The sequence below is a fragment of the Micrasema longulum genome, unplaced genomic scaffold, assembly GCF_059751315.1.
Source record: "Micrasema longulum isolate JH-2025_06_02 unplaced genomic scaffold, ASM5975131v1 h1tg000045l, whole genome shotgun sequence".
Taxonomy (NCBI): domain Eukaryota; kingdom Metazoa; phylum Arthropoda; class Insecta; order Trichoptera; family Brachycentridae; genus Micrasema; species Micrasema longulum.
In genome coordinates this window covers 803,294-819,963 of record NW_028277252.1, presented here as the reverse complement: position 1 = coordinate 819,963, position 16,670 = coordinate 803,294, and the positions used below count along the sequence as shown (strand labels likewise).

At 32.8% G+C, this 16,670-nt stretch overlaps 1 protein-coding gene across 1 annotated transcript in view; it reads right to left on the bottom strand.

The window, feature by feature from the left end:
- The window catches only part of sens-2 (zinc finger transcription factor senseless-2), a 120,846-nt gene that overhangs the window by 90,993 nt on the left and 13,183 nt on the right, over positions 1 to 16,670 (bottom strand). Inside the window, exon 2 of the mRNA XM_088228189.1 lies at positions 2,166 to 2,279. Coding sequence (XP_088084315.1) covers positions 2,166 to 2,279 — 114 coding nt within the window. The remainder of the gene's footprint in view (positions 1 to 2,165; positions 2,280 to 16,670) is intronic.

Here is a 16,670-nt window from a genome sequence, read left to right as displayed (position 1 = left end):
TTTGTATATCTGGGAGAAATGTTTTCAAGAGATGGAAGAGTAGAAAAAGATGTTGAAACGAGAGTGAATGCGGGCAACAAAATAAACGGCGCACCGAAGCACAGTAATTGCTATTAAACATATGTCAATCAAAGCTAAACTGGCAGTGCCCAACGGAGTTTTAGTCCCAACACTTATGTATGGAAGTGAAATATGGAATTGGCAGAGAAAAGATGAAAGCCGAGTGAACGCGGTTGAAATGCGATCTCTTAGACGAATGTGTGGGAAATCATTGTATGACAGGGTTACGAATAATGAAATCAGGCAAGAGTGTAAATTTGAGTCAAGTATAATTAATAAGATTAAGAAAGGGTCTTTGCTCTGGTTTGGTCATGTAGAACGAATGGACGACGAAAAAATGGTAAAACAAGTAGATATAGCGAAAATGAACGGCAACGTGAGACGAGGATGACCAAGGAAGACGTGGCATGATCAGATAAACCAAAATCTTAAGTTTGGTTATTTTAAAAGTAGACAGAACCGAAGGGCATGTATGACAAGATGTGTGAATGTGGAAAAAGCTAGGAATGTATGCCAGGATAGACGTGTGTAGCGGTCCATACTCTCTGCTTACCCCTACGGCGAAATGGCGTGATGGTAGTAGTAATAGTAGTAGATAAACCGCTAACTCTTTATTTTAATGGCTTGTCAGAAGGTAGGAATGAAAGGATATGATTGACACTACAACACCCATACTAATTGAAAAATAATATTTGTTTGATTTTTAATTGCAACTGGCTGGAATCGAATCCGCGACGCCAGTTTCACGGCTGACCGTTTAACCAACTGCGCCTCGGCGCCTATGATTTTATATGACGGCCCCATGTAACAACTGAGACATTTGCCTTAAGCAAGGTTCGGATTTATATACTTCCTGGGTCTGATAAAATTAGAAATTATTGCTCAAATAAAATAACGCAACTAAATGTCATTAAATATTTGTATAGAACCACTAACCGACTTTTTTACGGCTACCGGTTTCACGGCGTACCCATTTTTTCGTCAGGACACCATTAAAACCAACATCCAAAACCCATTATCCATCTTTACCATAGTTTTTGCATAAACATATAAAACCAACATGTCATGTATTTAGTAGGCAACCCTTATATGGGCTGATTAGGTTTTGAAATAGTTTGATGTTGTGGGAGATGTAGTTGAAAAAAGAGGGAGGGTATGAAGGTGCCCCTATGAAGTTACGGGTACGCCTCGAAACCGGTAGATATAGAAAAGTAATAAAGTGCTCATAAATATACAAATATTTAATAACAGTTATTAAAGATGGCAAGTATTTAAATCACCTCTGTTTTGCAGACGATATAGTAATAATAAGTGAAGAGGTAAATGAACTGGAATCTATGGTAAAATAATTATACGAAGCCTCTAGAAAGATCGGTCTGGAAATGAATACAGGCAAAACTAAGATTTTGAGTCCAATACCTAGCAACATATGTACCGGAAGTAAAACTATCGGTGCTGTTGACGAGTACATTTACCTTGGGCACAAAATCAAATTCGGAAAATTGAATCAAACTGCGGAACTGCCTGGACGAATTGGGTTAAGTTGGGCTGCTTTTAGAAAGCTGAAACACGTTTTCAAAAATAAGGAAATCACAAATAAGCTGAAGGCCAAAGTCTACAACTCTTGTGTTCTGCAAAATACTAAACTGGAGACCCTACGAAAGTAAACGGAAAGTAGGGAGACCACAGAGGAGATGGACTGACGACGTCGTCGAACTCGTGGGCCATGGATGGAAACACAGTGCCCAGGACAGAAAAACATGGAAAAATTTAGAAGAGGCCTATATCCAGCAGTGGAGAGAAACGGGCTAGTAAGAAGAAGAAGAAGAAGAAGAAAGTAAATGTTTAATCACAAAGTTAATGCTTTAAATACTAATAAAATAACGTAATATTAAGAGTCGTAAGAATATGAAACTGTTAAAAAAAATCAATGTGTTAAAAAAGAACAGGTTAGTAATAAATTCAATGTTGGTTGTAAGTAAAAAATTAACTCACGTAAAAAAACAGAGCAATATTTAAAAAAATCAAAAACGAAAACAAAATTATGTCGAAGTTTTTAATTTTTAATTTATTCTGAATATGTAATAGTGGGTGAAAATTCTTACCTCTATCTGGTTTATTTTCAATGTGAAATTGTGGTCTTGGTCCTTGTGGTAGTGAGTTACCCCACAGCCCCCGACAGTAACCCCCGAACTGAAGCGCCCCCCCATTGTTATTTCCTGTAAAAAATACACACATGTTAAACAGCATTAATTTCTGATAATTTCATAATTTAAAATCCAAATAATATTTTGAGGGCACCATTTAAACTATTTAAAAATAATCCTAGTGTTTAGGTATTTGCAATTTAACTTCTTATGGTGTTTTTTGTTGTGATAGACTTTTCGATTGATTGGAAACGTTTTTCTGACAAACAACGTAAAGGCTTTTCGTAAAACCAAGAATTTACAATATGACAAGTTTGGCGACAACATTATTTCCAGAAAGGGTTGTGCTTATTAATACCCTTGATTTGATACCAATGATTTATTTTCTATAGACCTTAGTTGGTCCATGGTCAATGATAAAAATGTAATTTTGCAGTATCGGAAGCCAATATAACAAGCTCCATTTTGGAAATAACGCTGGGTTTGTTGAAAAAAGTGTTTCGTAACGGATAGTTATCATTTTCAAAAAATAAATATTATCTTACGAAAAAAACAAACTTATTCCAACAAATTAATATTTGCTTCTTTTGTTACAATAAAGAATTGTATCACGCTTAAGATCTCGATATATAGTCAAAATAGACGCATTGGACGGTTTTAGCGATTCCAATCGAACATCGACTAAAATTTATCGATCGGATATTATATTGTTTTTTTAATATTACCACGCATCAAAGTGTTGCCTGTTAATTTAAATATCATCTTTCAAAATATTAACGTTTTGCGCATTTTAATATTATCTGGCACCGTAGAATTGGATATATGAAAATAGAAAAGGAGTTAATTAAATATAGAAAATATTTCAAAACTGTGAGTAAAGTGAAATAAAGTTGTTATGATTTGTACACAATTCGTCATGTTATACTCGTACATATTTTTAAACTGGAATAAAATGATTTAACTTTGATCTGGAGTTTAGCCATAGAATATAAAATCTTTAATCTATGGCGTATGGCCACGTGATCGTGATAAATTAATCTCGTTTCACTGTGATAGGTCAAGTTGCTTTAGTACTTTTAAACGAAATCGATAAATATCTGTAATTGAGCAATTGAGGTACAAAAATCTCTTTCCTCGTTACGTTATTTAGCATGAACATGGCATGATATTAAATGCAAGTTTTTGCAAATGGTTATTTTGGCACTGTTAAAGAGTGAAGTTTTTTGACTCAAACTTTTTACATAAATCACCAAACATTTATTTCACATTCACGCTCACTTTTGGTGTATACTTTTATTTGAAATGGCAAGTAATCTCTTGTTCAATAAAAATCTGCACGACTGAAGAGATTTAATGAAAGCAATAAGCATGCTCGGAGAGTACTTCCATTGTGGTAAATAGTAGGAGGATGTGGCGCCGGCGCATCCAATTGAATTTATGAGAAGATTGAGGATGCGATGAATTTCTATCGCTCCGTAAGAGAAATGTATTACGGACGCATTTTGGCAGTACGCCGAACGTCAAATGATGATATGATTCTCTGTCATTATACTTTCCTTTCTTACGAGTATAAGTGCGAAGGGCAACATTGTCGCGACGCTGACGATTGCAGCGAATTCAAGATTCATTTTACTTTAAATCAGCTGCTGTCATTAATTTCATCGCTACCAACCTATATTACAATTTAAATCAAACATAATACTTTTCTAAATTTATTGCAAGAGACAAAAAACATTTTTGAGAAGCAAATATTGAAGTCTAGGTATTTACATGCCGTTGGCTGGTTTATGTGACCACTTTACACATTGTGTAACATTCGCCATTCTGCCTTTGTTTGAATCTGATCTACATAATAAAGGTTTCAGCTCTTTTGCTTCACAAAAGTCATGGAAGAGTTTGGGAAATGAAGATGTTTAAACATAGGCAGAATGGTGAATGTTACACAGTCTGTAAAGTGGCCACTTAAACCTACCAACGACAGGTTCTAAGCATTGTAAATGCCTAAACATCCATATTACCTTCTCAAAAATGATTTTTGTCTTTGTTGCAACAAATTTACTGGTAGCTTTATCACATTTTTTTCAAGTTTCCTCTTTAGTTTTGACAAACTACTATTTTTACTATTGTTTTTTATATAAAACATATTTTATACCTTTTTACATCCTCTTACTTCTTTTTAATTATCTCTTCCTCTCCTTTTTTCTAATCACATTTTAAAATAAATATGTCCTTTAACTCCATTTCACAACTCATGCACGGTAGCCAAACGTGCAACGATATATTACTACAAAAACTTTTTATAAACCGCTTTGTAAATACAATTTGAAAAATTTTTTTTTGGGTTTTTATAGATCTTAATATTAACGGGCACTTTAAGATAAAATTGTATTTAGGAGCATCGAATATTTATTTTAAAAGCATTAAAATCGTAATGTTAGTATGTGTTTGTTTTATTGGACTGGGTTATTTTTCATTTTTATTCTTTTGAATTATTTTTTAATATTTTCATTTTGTTAAAGCTGAATTTTTTTCTTTTTTAAGAACTATTTTTTAAGGCATCATAACCAAAATAAATTTATGTTCATTATTGAATCGTATATTGTTAACCGTATGACGTATTTATTTTTTGATTTGAATTTTAATTAACACAAATGTCTGAGCACCCGACGACAAACTATTAGTTAATAATATGTTTTATAATGAAAGATATCAATGTAATAACTTTATTATATAAAAAATCTAGTAAGCGGTGAGTAGTTTCAATCAAACTCATTTAAAAATGACTTTATTTATTGATCTAATTTAGCTTCGTGAGTCATTAAATTGCAAAGCGATCCCCTTTAACCCTATGGTGGAATCAATGTGGGAGTAGGCAGAGGATAGGAAGTGACGTCACACCAAGGCGCCGCCGCCGCCCAATTACCATCGGTAGGTAGGTAGTATATTAGTGTTATTAGCCGCCGTCAGGGGACCCAATGACCCCGGATCATTTCATTATTTCTTCATTTCGTTAGGAAAGTAAGAATTATTAGATTAAGTTAGAGGTGATGGGTGCATGTGCTTCCTTTAGACATAAGCAAACGCGTATGATTTTAGTCGGAAAAAAAGAAGTGTCAGTCTTTTTACAGTAGCCGGCACTAAATAAAGGACATCGGGCTTAAGAAAAAGACTGCAGGTCTAATCAGCTTTTTAGAGCGTCGTCTTTGTCATACATATACCGGACTCGGGTGACAGAGACGACGCTTTACAAAGTCGGCAGTCTCTTTCTTAAGCCCTATGTACGTTATTTACAGTTGGGTACAGTATTTTTTTTATTTAATTTTAATTTTTCTAGCATCCTAAATTCATTATATTTATCGTTGTCCGATGGATAAAGACTACTGTTCTTAATGTGAAACAGAACCAGAAACCTGGACAAACGTTTACGACTCGATGACTTCGCGATAAGTCCGCCCCGTTGTGTTGTGGTTGACGCATTTGTCTACCGTTCTGGAGGTTCTGGGTTCTATTACTAGTAGGGTGGACTTGATATTGATATTGATTATAGGTTTGTTTGAACTGCAATATTGTTTATTTTGTTCCATAATAAGATTTTCCTATTTTTGAAAATTATTTTATCTTATATAAGATTTTCATATTTAAATCATCTCTACCCATTATTTATATTGAATATGCTGTATTATATAAAAATAAATGCTCCCAACTCAGAACAGGTATTTAGCATACCTAGTGAGGATAGACAGTATATAATATGTTTGCTTATAATTTAATTTAAATTTCTATCTACTGTGGCATCTACATCTACTTTGGCTTAATTGTACCCCTTTTTACTGTTTTGCAAACTGAGCATATTGTATTATTTATTATAATAAACACCGAATTTTGGTTTTTAACTGGACTAAATGTTCAGTTATTTATTAATTTTTATAATTTAATTGACTTTTCTCGATAAGCAACTGCGGGTGGATGGTGAAATTTTGGATCCCCTCAAACCTGTATTTCATCGATCCTGGACTTGCACCTGAAGCGTGAGACTGAACACCTTACTCTAATCTCACTGATCCCACAATATCGATAGATGGAAGAATAGAAGAAATATGGACAGAAAGGTGAATGATGCAAGGTGGGTAAAGTGGCCATTAAAATATGATAGGGTAAAAGCACTGTGAATGCCTAGATTTCCATATTCTTTTCTCTAAAATGTTCCTTGTTGTAATACATATATAAAAAAATAACAAGTAATTTTTTAAAAGTACTCCTTTTTTTACAAAGGAGAATATTTAATCCTTTCCTGCCAAAGATTATTTTTTTTTAGTTTTAAATGTTTTTTTCATTTAGATTTGGTTAGGAATTGAATAAGATGACATTTTAATAAAGAAAAATATTTCCCTGTAAGTATAGTGATGTTGAGCTATAGTTTTTTTAATTTTGGAATTAAGATGTTACCAATTGTTCTAGGTACTTATTAGTAAATGGCTAAAGCGCCTAAAATGAGATTTAGGTCGTAGTAGTTCTGCTTTTTTTAGAGTATAGATTCTTGCTTTTATTTCACTGGGGACACAGGCATTCACAAGCAAACTGAAAATATTGGTCGGTAGATAGAAGATTGGATATTGAGTCACATTTGCCTGATAAATAACGTAATTGTTGATGCCCATTTCCCCTAAAGGTCAAGTGTCCACAGTTCTGGCAGTCTTCACTTATTGAACACAAATTGTGCGAGGGTGTTCACAAACTAAGTGAAACAAGAGGTTGGCCTGTTCATACTGATTGGTGTAAATTGAAATGATTGGGTGAGAGCGAATAAGCAATTTACTTTAGTGCCGATAGATACATCCGGTCATTTATTTGTCCTATCAATGAATTCATAAAAATTAGGGAAATTATCATCATTCCACTGTCGACAATTTGTTATACGAAGCCCAAGTGATCAGTCTAAAGCTCCAGATTGCAATATACTGGTAAACAAATATTTCTCGTTTAAATTTATTGCAACAGGGAAGGAAAATATTTTTGAGAAGGGAAGCAGAATGATAAATGTAACACAGTATGTAAAGTGGCCACTCAAAATAGCCAATGATAAGCCATAAGCTCTGTAAATGCCAATACTTCCATTTCACCTTCTCAAAAATGTTTTTCCTCTCTGTTGCAATTAATTTAGATCTTAATTGCTCAGTTGCCTGTTTACAAACATTAAGATATACTCAAAACCTTGTTGAAATATAATATTTCAGGGTAAAACGCCCCTTTCAATTAGGATTGTATAACTCGTTTGCCTCTCATATTATTTTTTCTTTACAAATCAAATTTTATACTAAAAAGTATCCACATTTTAATATGATACTTTGGGTTTTTCTTTAGCTGTATTACTTTGGTACAATTTGTGTACCAGTAGTGCTATATGAATATATGTAGCTATAGGAAATAATTTGAAATCATTATTATACCAGTTCTTGATTTATTATCCTAAAACATTTTAAACAGTATAATACATCATTTTATATTTGAAGCACTAACTTTGTGGTTATTCATTATAATTAAATAAATAAAAACGAGTTAGTTTTTAACCACTTATTTTTTATTTTTCTACTATCCGGTTTAAAAGTTACACAAGCTTCTTTATCAAGGTATACTTTAATTATGAATTCTATCTGATTTTATTTTATCAATGCTGCGCATGGAGTTATTAAATCAAATATTTTTGTTTTGCGAAGGAGGGAAGCGTAATGTGAGATGGGTAAAATATTTAGACTAGACAGGAGTGGACTAAAGGAAATATTGTTTATTTCCATATTGATTACTTTTTTCTTATTCTGAATCGCTTTTTAATTTCAAAGATTTTCAAGTGGTCATTTTTTCACATTTAAATTTTTTTTTCAAGATGAAGAACTTTTAATCCAGTGTCTTTATTGAAATTATGATTATTTTCCATCAGATGGTTTTACCTTGATTAAGAATCTTGTAAAGCTTTGAAACCGGTCGTTAAAATGAAAAATAAGTGGTTAAAAACAAAGTAGTTTTTTTTGTTTTAGTATACTATAGTCGTACTTTTGAATTTTTGTTTTTAATTACCTATATTTAAAAACACGCTATCTTTTGCTTAATGTAACACAATGTTACAGCACCGTGTTTCAAGATTGATTTTTATCACAGTCTTTTAAGTGATATTTTATTTATTTTAATTTATTTAATTTTATTTTATTTTATTCAGAAAACATACAGTCATACATAAAAGTATTATAAACAACATTTTTTTAACATAAAAAGACCAATTAAGTTTTCATAGATTATGCAAAAGATATAAACATAAAAAACAAAAATAAATAAGAATTTCAAGTGAGAAAAGAATAATTGTTGACATTTGCGTTTTCCATATAGGTAATAAATTGAAATAAATAAAAATACCGAATGTACACTCCGAGCCATCCACGCGCACACATGAACGCACATATAAAACATACAAAAATATATACATTACATGCGGCACATATACATAGCATAAACTACTCAAGATGCACATTCAGCAACTATCCCAAATAATCGACCCCATGAAGAAATTTTCTGTACAAATGCAACGTGCAGTTAAAAATGTCTACATCAATACTGAGTCCATTTTATATAGAGTAATAATAAATAATTGTTCAGCAAGGTCTGCATCTAACATATTATACTATATTTTCCTTGGTATCTACTTTGCACGCGTGCTGCAATGATATTAAGTACACTAAATCTGAATGTTTCCGAACCGCATTAGTCCACGATAGAAAGAAAAGCCATGATCCGTTATTCAGAGAACAAAAACAAAGAAACAGGTTCTACCAGACCCCCGAGCCATGGACTTGACAACCCAGTTTCTTAGATAAACTTGAGAACTGAGAGGCTATCGAGGACCGTGAATACGCTCCTTAATCCGAGTTAATTTAGTTAATCGATGGACCGCTGACCGCCCCCGCCCATTGCGTGTGGTCTCGCCGCACAAAACAATTGGTATCGGTAGATGCTGGTGACGTTTGATGATCATGGGCTGGTGACATCATTCTTTTGTTGATCTGCCGATGTCACCCACGGGCTCCCAAATTTAAAATTGCATTCAAGTCTTATCTAATGACAACGCGTTAATTGTATAATGGCAGAGTGAAATGAAATATTTTTCTTCACAAAATAAGGAAATATGGAAAACTTTTATGCTGATGATGCAGCGACAAATAAAGGAAAGTTAAAATTGTTTCAATGATTTTTCATCTTTATCCTTTCATTTTGGTTTCATAATAAGAAGTGTTAACGTCGTGGACTTCGGATATCGACGTCTGATGTTAGAACCCCACTAAACGGTCAGAATCGGGTTGTGGTCCCGTGGCAGTGTTGCGGACTCACGGATCAGAGGTTCGAATTCCACTCTATCCCAACATGGTTCCCATTTTTTAATAGAGAGTAATTTATGAGTCGTTGAAAATGGCAATTTTTTTTGAATATTTGGATAAATCATAAAAACGAAAATATTTGTGTATTTTGTTTTAATATGCAAAAATGCCTTTATGAAAAAAGCTCGGATCCCAAAGATTTTCATCGACACGATGCCTTTCGAAGACGGAGGTTTTCAAATAAATAATGTTTCTACTCATATGTTAAAACACATTTTAAGCAAAAAACTCTCACATTTATTGAGTACAGAGATACAGCTTTTAGTGACACACCCGGGAATGCCCTATACCTGTGAACTTGCTCCAACTCGCTAGAAAATCCGTGTTGAATCGGGGCACTTGTAATGTTTTCATAAAAATACATTTACATGTACACAAATATACCAGTATATTTATTAATACATTCACAAGTTATATTTATGTATGCATACCTAGACATAATATTTATATATATTGTATTATATTTATGCACATAATTGAGGTCTTAAATTAAAACCTTTTTAAGTGTGTAAGCTTTTCCGATTACGTAAAAGAAAAAACAGCTTCATAGAATATGTGATTTTAAAACTCGAAAAGTAGGAGAAGTTACTTAGCCCCTTTCTTGACAACTAAATTTACAGAAGAGCCAATAAAAAAAAAATTAATCAATAAAAAATCTCATATTTTAATTTTTTATTGAATTCATCTCAACATAATAGTTACATACGAGATATTTTTGTAAATTTAAAAATATTTTTTTTTTTTGACTTCTCTGTAAAACGGCTACATGTCGCTAAAGCTCGGGTTTCCTAGGACAGCGGTGCCCGTATTTTAACGGCCGTAGTGAACATTAATGCGGTTGACAGCCGTCGTAACGGTGACTAGAGAGTGGTTTCCTATAAAAATGGTGTTGATAACACCGTTAAAAAATAAAACCACTCTCTAGTCACCACTACGACGGCTGTCCACCGCATCACCGTTCACTACGGCCGTTAAGGTACGGGCACCGCTGTCCTAGGAAACCCTAGCTTAAGGAACTTTTTCTTTTCCACCGTCAATATGATTTCATATTTTCTCATGAATTAAAACATTCAGTTAAAACTGCTTTACCTTATTTTTCATTTGTAACTGCATCATCACAATGCAAAATAAACTTTGATTAAAACAGAAAATATTTTTGTTTGGGATTCTGAAGCCTTTTCAACTATCAAATGTGTAAACAATGTTTGTTCATTCAACCAAGGTAAGAGTTTAAGAAAAGTCTAAAGTGAGTTGTTAATCGTTGCATTTCGTAAATAATATTGAGTCATAATCATTTATAAATACTGATGCAACAGGTCAAATTACAATCTAAAATCATTAAATCAAATACGGTCTCACATTAATAAACGGTTGTATCAATCAGTTGTATGTATATTGAATAGTTAATATAATGTGAATCGTAAATTGTAGTATAACTGACCATCCTAGTTCTGATCATCATTCCTCTAACACGAGATCGTGACCCTGAATAGCTATCAATTTGCCATGTGTATCGATGCGCGAATCACTTGTCAAAATGGCGATTTATATGAATGAGTCTGTTGATGATCGTGGGACCGTCGCGATGGAACTGAACCCCAGTCCAGCAGGTTAAGAAGTGTTAATTGTTCCAGATTGCTATTGTCTTGTCATGTGGCGCGCGGGCGCGCGCATTCAGCATGTTGCCAAATCGTCAGTCGCCCGAGCGACCGCTCTCTTCTCTAGCCTCTAATTTGTAAGTAACTCTGACGCAACAGCACACTCGATCGTTTGTAATTTTAAAAAGATTAAAAGACATCGCGAGTGATTTAATGGATGGGACGTGCTCAAAGCCCCGAAGCGAGTAAGCAAAGAAAGCATTAAAATCATTTAAAGTGTACGATTGACTTGACTCTGAAATAAAATTTTTAAAGATGTTTTTTTTCATTCAAAATCATTGATTTTTATTACAGTTAATGATTTTGTGAACTAATATTATTATACAACAAAGATGGAGAACATTTTAGAGAATGGAATTTGGAAGCATTTACAGGACTTATGACTTGTTGTTGGCTGGTTTGAGTGGCCACTTTACACACTGTGTAACATTCACCATTTTGCCTATCTTCGAACATCCATATTTCTTCAATTCTTTCATCTGTTGATTTTCGTGAAGTTAAAGAGCTGAAACTTTTATTGTTGTGAAGAGATTCATTTGATCGAATTATTTCATGAACTAGGCAATGCCTAAAAATGTTTACAAATCATTCCTGATTACAAATCATGTTCATTTACTGGGCCATTTACACGTTAATTTACTTGCGGCAAATTGCAAATTAAGAGAATGTTTTAAGTTAAATAATAGTCGCGTTATCATAAGAATGCGTAAAATTTGTTGCTCTTTTTTACTTTTTCAAGCAACTCATTTTTTCCATTTTGACAAAAAGCAACAAGTTTTTTAAATTATTTATTTTAGTTAGCTTAATAACAATTAGTATTTAACGAATATTTACACTTTTTTTAATAATATATCTATTTACATCGTTTTACAGTAAACATAACATTTATTTTTAAATTTATTATAGAAAATAAAAGACGAATGATACTTTAATCCACAAATTTGGAATATCAAGCCACCGGTTTCATCGCTTTCGTGACATCGAGACTGGACAATGAAGAATTTTCACTGACAAACCAACATGTTTTTTTTTTATATTCATTTAAACTTTTTTCATTCTTCATACATTTTTAAACCTTTATACAGAATGCAATTTCGGAATTCTGTTTTTATTTTTAAATGGCAGCCTGGTTCTAATTTTAAGCAAAAATTAAAACTTGGAAGTCTTGTTAAGCGATTTCAAGAGAGGGGTTTTCTCATAATCGTTGCCCTAAATATTTTTTAGTATAAACCTGCCTTTTACTTTTATTTGCTGAATATTTTTAAGTTTCTCAATATTTTATGTCATATTAAATTTTTTGCTTTATTTTTTTAAATTCCATTTTATCTATACCTCGCATGCAGTAGGCAGTTATAAAGAATTACTGGCTTAGATATTAAGTAACTAGTATTTTTTTATTGTTCCTTAAAAAAAAAATACAATTGGGTCAAAGTGATTGACTTGACCCTATATCATGAATATATTTTCATTGCATAGTTGAACTACAATTTAACTTTCTTATCTGCTAAGATAGGTACGAAGACGAATCGATACGAAGAAAAGAAAAATTCGTTTGAAATCTCCACAATATTGACAGCGTTGCTCCCAACAATCAAATCAACTCCGGCTAATATTATTTCCAGCGCATTCAGCAAAGCTCGTCTGGCTTCCACTTCTTCCATTCTCCACTTTATATTATCTTCGATCAGCCACCACCTCTCGTTATTAGTTTATCCACCTGAGCATCCCTGGATATGGCGAGCGGGGGATGGGCGAGGGACAGGGGACGGACGAGAGGGAGGAGAGGAATCACACGTACGAACTGAAAGGGCGGAATTGAATCAAAGACACATCAGTCTTAAATTTCAACCAGTACAGAGGCAAGCTTAGACAGTTTGCTCTAAGTTTATTAAACCTCTTTCGTTTTATTCATTTTTATAAATTTATTACGGAAATAAAGTGTTTCTTATTCCACTAATTAAAAATAACTAGGAATCGATTTCGTTACAGTAAAATTAATTATACTCAGTAAGGTAGGTAAGTATAAAATCAGTAGGGAACAATAATGAAAAACTTTTTAATAGTAATCGATTTTAATTATTGTCTGAAGGACCTTTTGACAAAGTGTTACTGAATAAAAATGAGTTTAAATTATATATTTTTTTAATGAATAACCTGCGAAGTTTCTATTTTAGAAGGTGGTCAGCAGATAAGGAAGGGAGGATATGGAAGGAAGTTGTGGAAAATGTATCACAATACTCAGACCAATTGAGAAAAAACCTTTCCCGCTACGCCAATTTCACAGTTGGCCATCTAACGATCTAACCAACTGTGCCACGGCGCCTGTTTATATTGTAATGATTTGTTATCACCATTACCAGTATTGAAGTTCTGGGTGCGATTCCTCGCAGGGTTGAAGTGAAATGTTTGTTTTATAGGTGGTTTAACACTATAGCCTAAGACTGATCCTGATCACCTTCCCTTTATGTTACAGATGATAAAGGTACGCTGCATTTAGTACTCTAATGTAGTGCACTATGCACCATCAGGTGTGGATAGAGGGATGATGATGATGATGATGATGAACATGCACATTTATAAAGCTTATCAATAATAAAATGCGTATGTCTACCGTACTGCTTTGATGAATAAATAATCATTTTTTTAGAATGACGAATACTCTTATTACTTTTTGATCAGACTTTGTCGGTATGAATTCAGATTTTATGAATAAAAAATAAAGAAAATAATGAAATCATTTAGACGAAGGTACTCGTATTTAAATATGAAATCAAATCATATTATAGAAACAACTACAGGTGCGTATAGTACATTTAGAAAACTTTCTAGCAATAAGTGTTCAAAAATGTCAATGGTAGATCAATTTGAATTATTTATTTTAATTTATTTACTTTTCTTTTATAGGAATAACCCGCTAAGCATCAATTTAGAGGCTTGTCAGCAGGTGGAGTAGAAGGGATATGGAAGGAGGTAATGAAAAATACACCACAACACCCAGACCAATTGAGAAAAATATGTTTCTTGGATTTCGTTCTTGCAACTGGCGGGAGTCGAATCCGCGACGCCTGTTTAACAGTTGTTCGTCTAACCAACTGCGCCACGGAACCAGTCTAATTATATTTCTTCTTCTTTCTTTTTCTCATTTAGATCAGACATTGAATATCTTGTTAATGATAAATGAATTATTAAATAATAAAACAGCGAATAAATACACCCTTCAGACGACCCTCGAAAAGCGCTTACGAATTTATTCGATAAATATCGGTAATATCGTTTACAAAAGTAGCGATCTCCTTTATCGTTATTATCTCCTATTACACACAATCCGAGACAAAGACAGCTTTATTTATTTCTTTATTTCGGTGCTTAAGTATAAGTATCCGCTGTCTCTTTTCCACCTAAAGAGAGGAATGGGAAAATCCCTTCCGTGTATTAAACTCAGTTATTGGCCCGTACATTTTTAATGCAGTACTTATTCGATACGGGATTTGATGTCAAGCTGTAACTATATTTCCTAGAAAAGATTTTAGTCCCCTGTGATACAAGAGAATGACAGGCGATGGGACATTATTATTATAGAGCAAAGGGACTCGGTACATTTTTTAAAATGTAATTTTTTTAATAATATGATATTAAAAAAATTAATATGATGGTAAATAGGTTTTACAAAAACCCTTTAAAAACAATATTTTTGAAATAAGAAAAAATAACTGATATCCATAGATACTTTCAAATAATCTAACCTTGCATTTAAATGATTTTTTCCACTATTCATTAATTTATAAATCCTTTGAGTGTTATTTAATTCATAAAAAAAGTAAACCTTTGATTAAAAATGTTAATGAATAGCGATCCTCCAATTAATTCAATTACTTAAAAGTGTAGTTTTTTCTGATTTCCTTAGAAATTTTCTCTTAAGAATTGTGGTGTTTTTTACTTATTAAATGTAAAAAGATTTTTTATGATTTACCAAAATACCTAAATTCATTTTGAACCCATTTTTAACGAGTTGTAAATAACTCTCTATTAGAAAATGGGAATCAAGTAAAGGGTAGAGTGGGGTTCAAACCTCGGACCTCTGATCTATGAGCCCGCAACAGAAGCCACGGAACTACTACCGGATTCTTAATTATTTTTATAAATTATGCAGAATAGGTTATTCTTTTTTTTTTAAATCATTACGAAAGCGCTAAATTTAAATTTAAATATTTTATTTTCTGAACTGATATTTAAAATAAATAAATCATAATACTCGTTATGCGAGCAAGAGCAAGAAAAAATGGACAAGAGGTTATAAAATCGCAAAATAGGATTTTGAATGCACATGTGGATCGCGTAAAATATATATATGTATATATTTTTTTTACCATATAAAAACGTAGAGAACGAGTGACGTTGTAGATAAATAGGAAATCTAGGCATTTACAGAGCTAATGATTTTTGTAAAGTGATCGCTTTACATACTGCATAATATTCGCCATTCTGTCTATTCACGTGGGTGTGTATTTTTTTATTTTTTTTCATGTAGGTATATGCTTGATTAGAATAATAATTTCTTATACGTGTTGGTTTTTTATACGAGTACACAATCACGATATGGAGAAAACTAGCGACATCTGTTGTTAAAACCTGCCAGAGACAACCCAGCCAAAAGATCAACAGCTCTGTGAATGCCTAGATTTCCATATTCTCAACAGCTTCATCTCTGTTGAAAAAATTACATTATACTCGATTTAATCTTCAATTAGTTTTTTCTTCTTTCTCTTCAGATATCAAACTGATTACGTCTGCAAAGATTTGGACGTACTCAAATTATTGTTGAAGATTTAGTTTTTTCAAATCTTTTCTTTGCAGAGGTTGTCCTTTACCGGATTTTTGGACTTTTTCTGACTTGTTTATTTAGATCACAGTCACATTAGATCTTTACAGGTCGCAGTGACGTCAGGAGCTTGCATAGCACCGACCTGCACCTCTAAGAATGTAAATAGTTTTCATTCATATGAATTTAAGACAGTCAACTTTATTATTTACTGTGTTCAAAATTCTTTGACTTTTGAATCGGAGTGTCACTCGAAAGAGTAATTTACGACTTAGATGTACTTATATCATATTAGCACAATGCCGACAAGCTTTTTGAGAACGATTAATAAATAAATTTTAATTAAACCTCTGACAAGAGTCATCCGTTAGTTCACAAGATCCGATTTAGTACCTAACTGGATACATCTTAAATAAAACTTCGTAATATTTAGTACACTATTATGGCATATTAACAAGAAATGTTTTAATTCAACACAGCCCGGCGGTGCAATTGATCACCTTATTCTTATTTAATAATTGTGCTCCTTGCTCCGCATTGGTCAACTCTGTTGGTCTGGATTCCT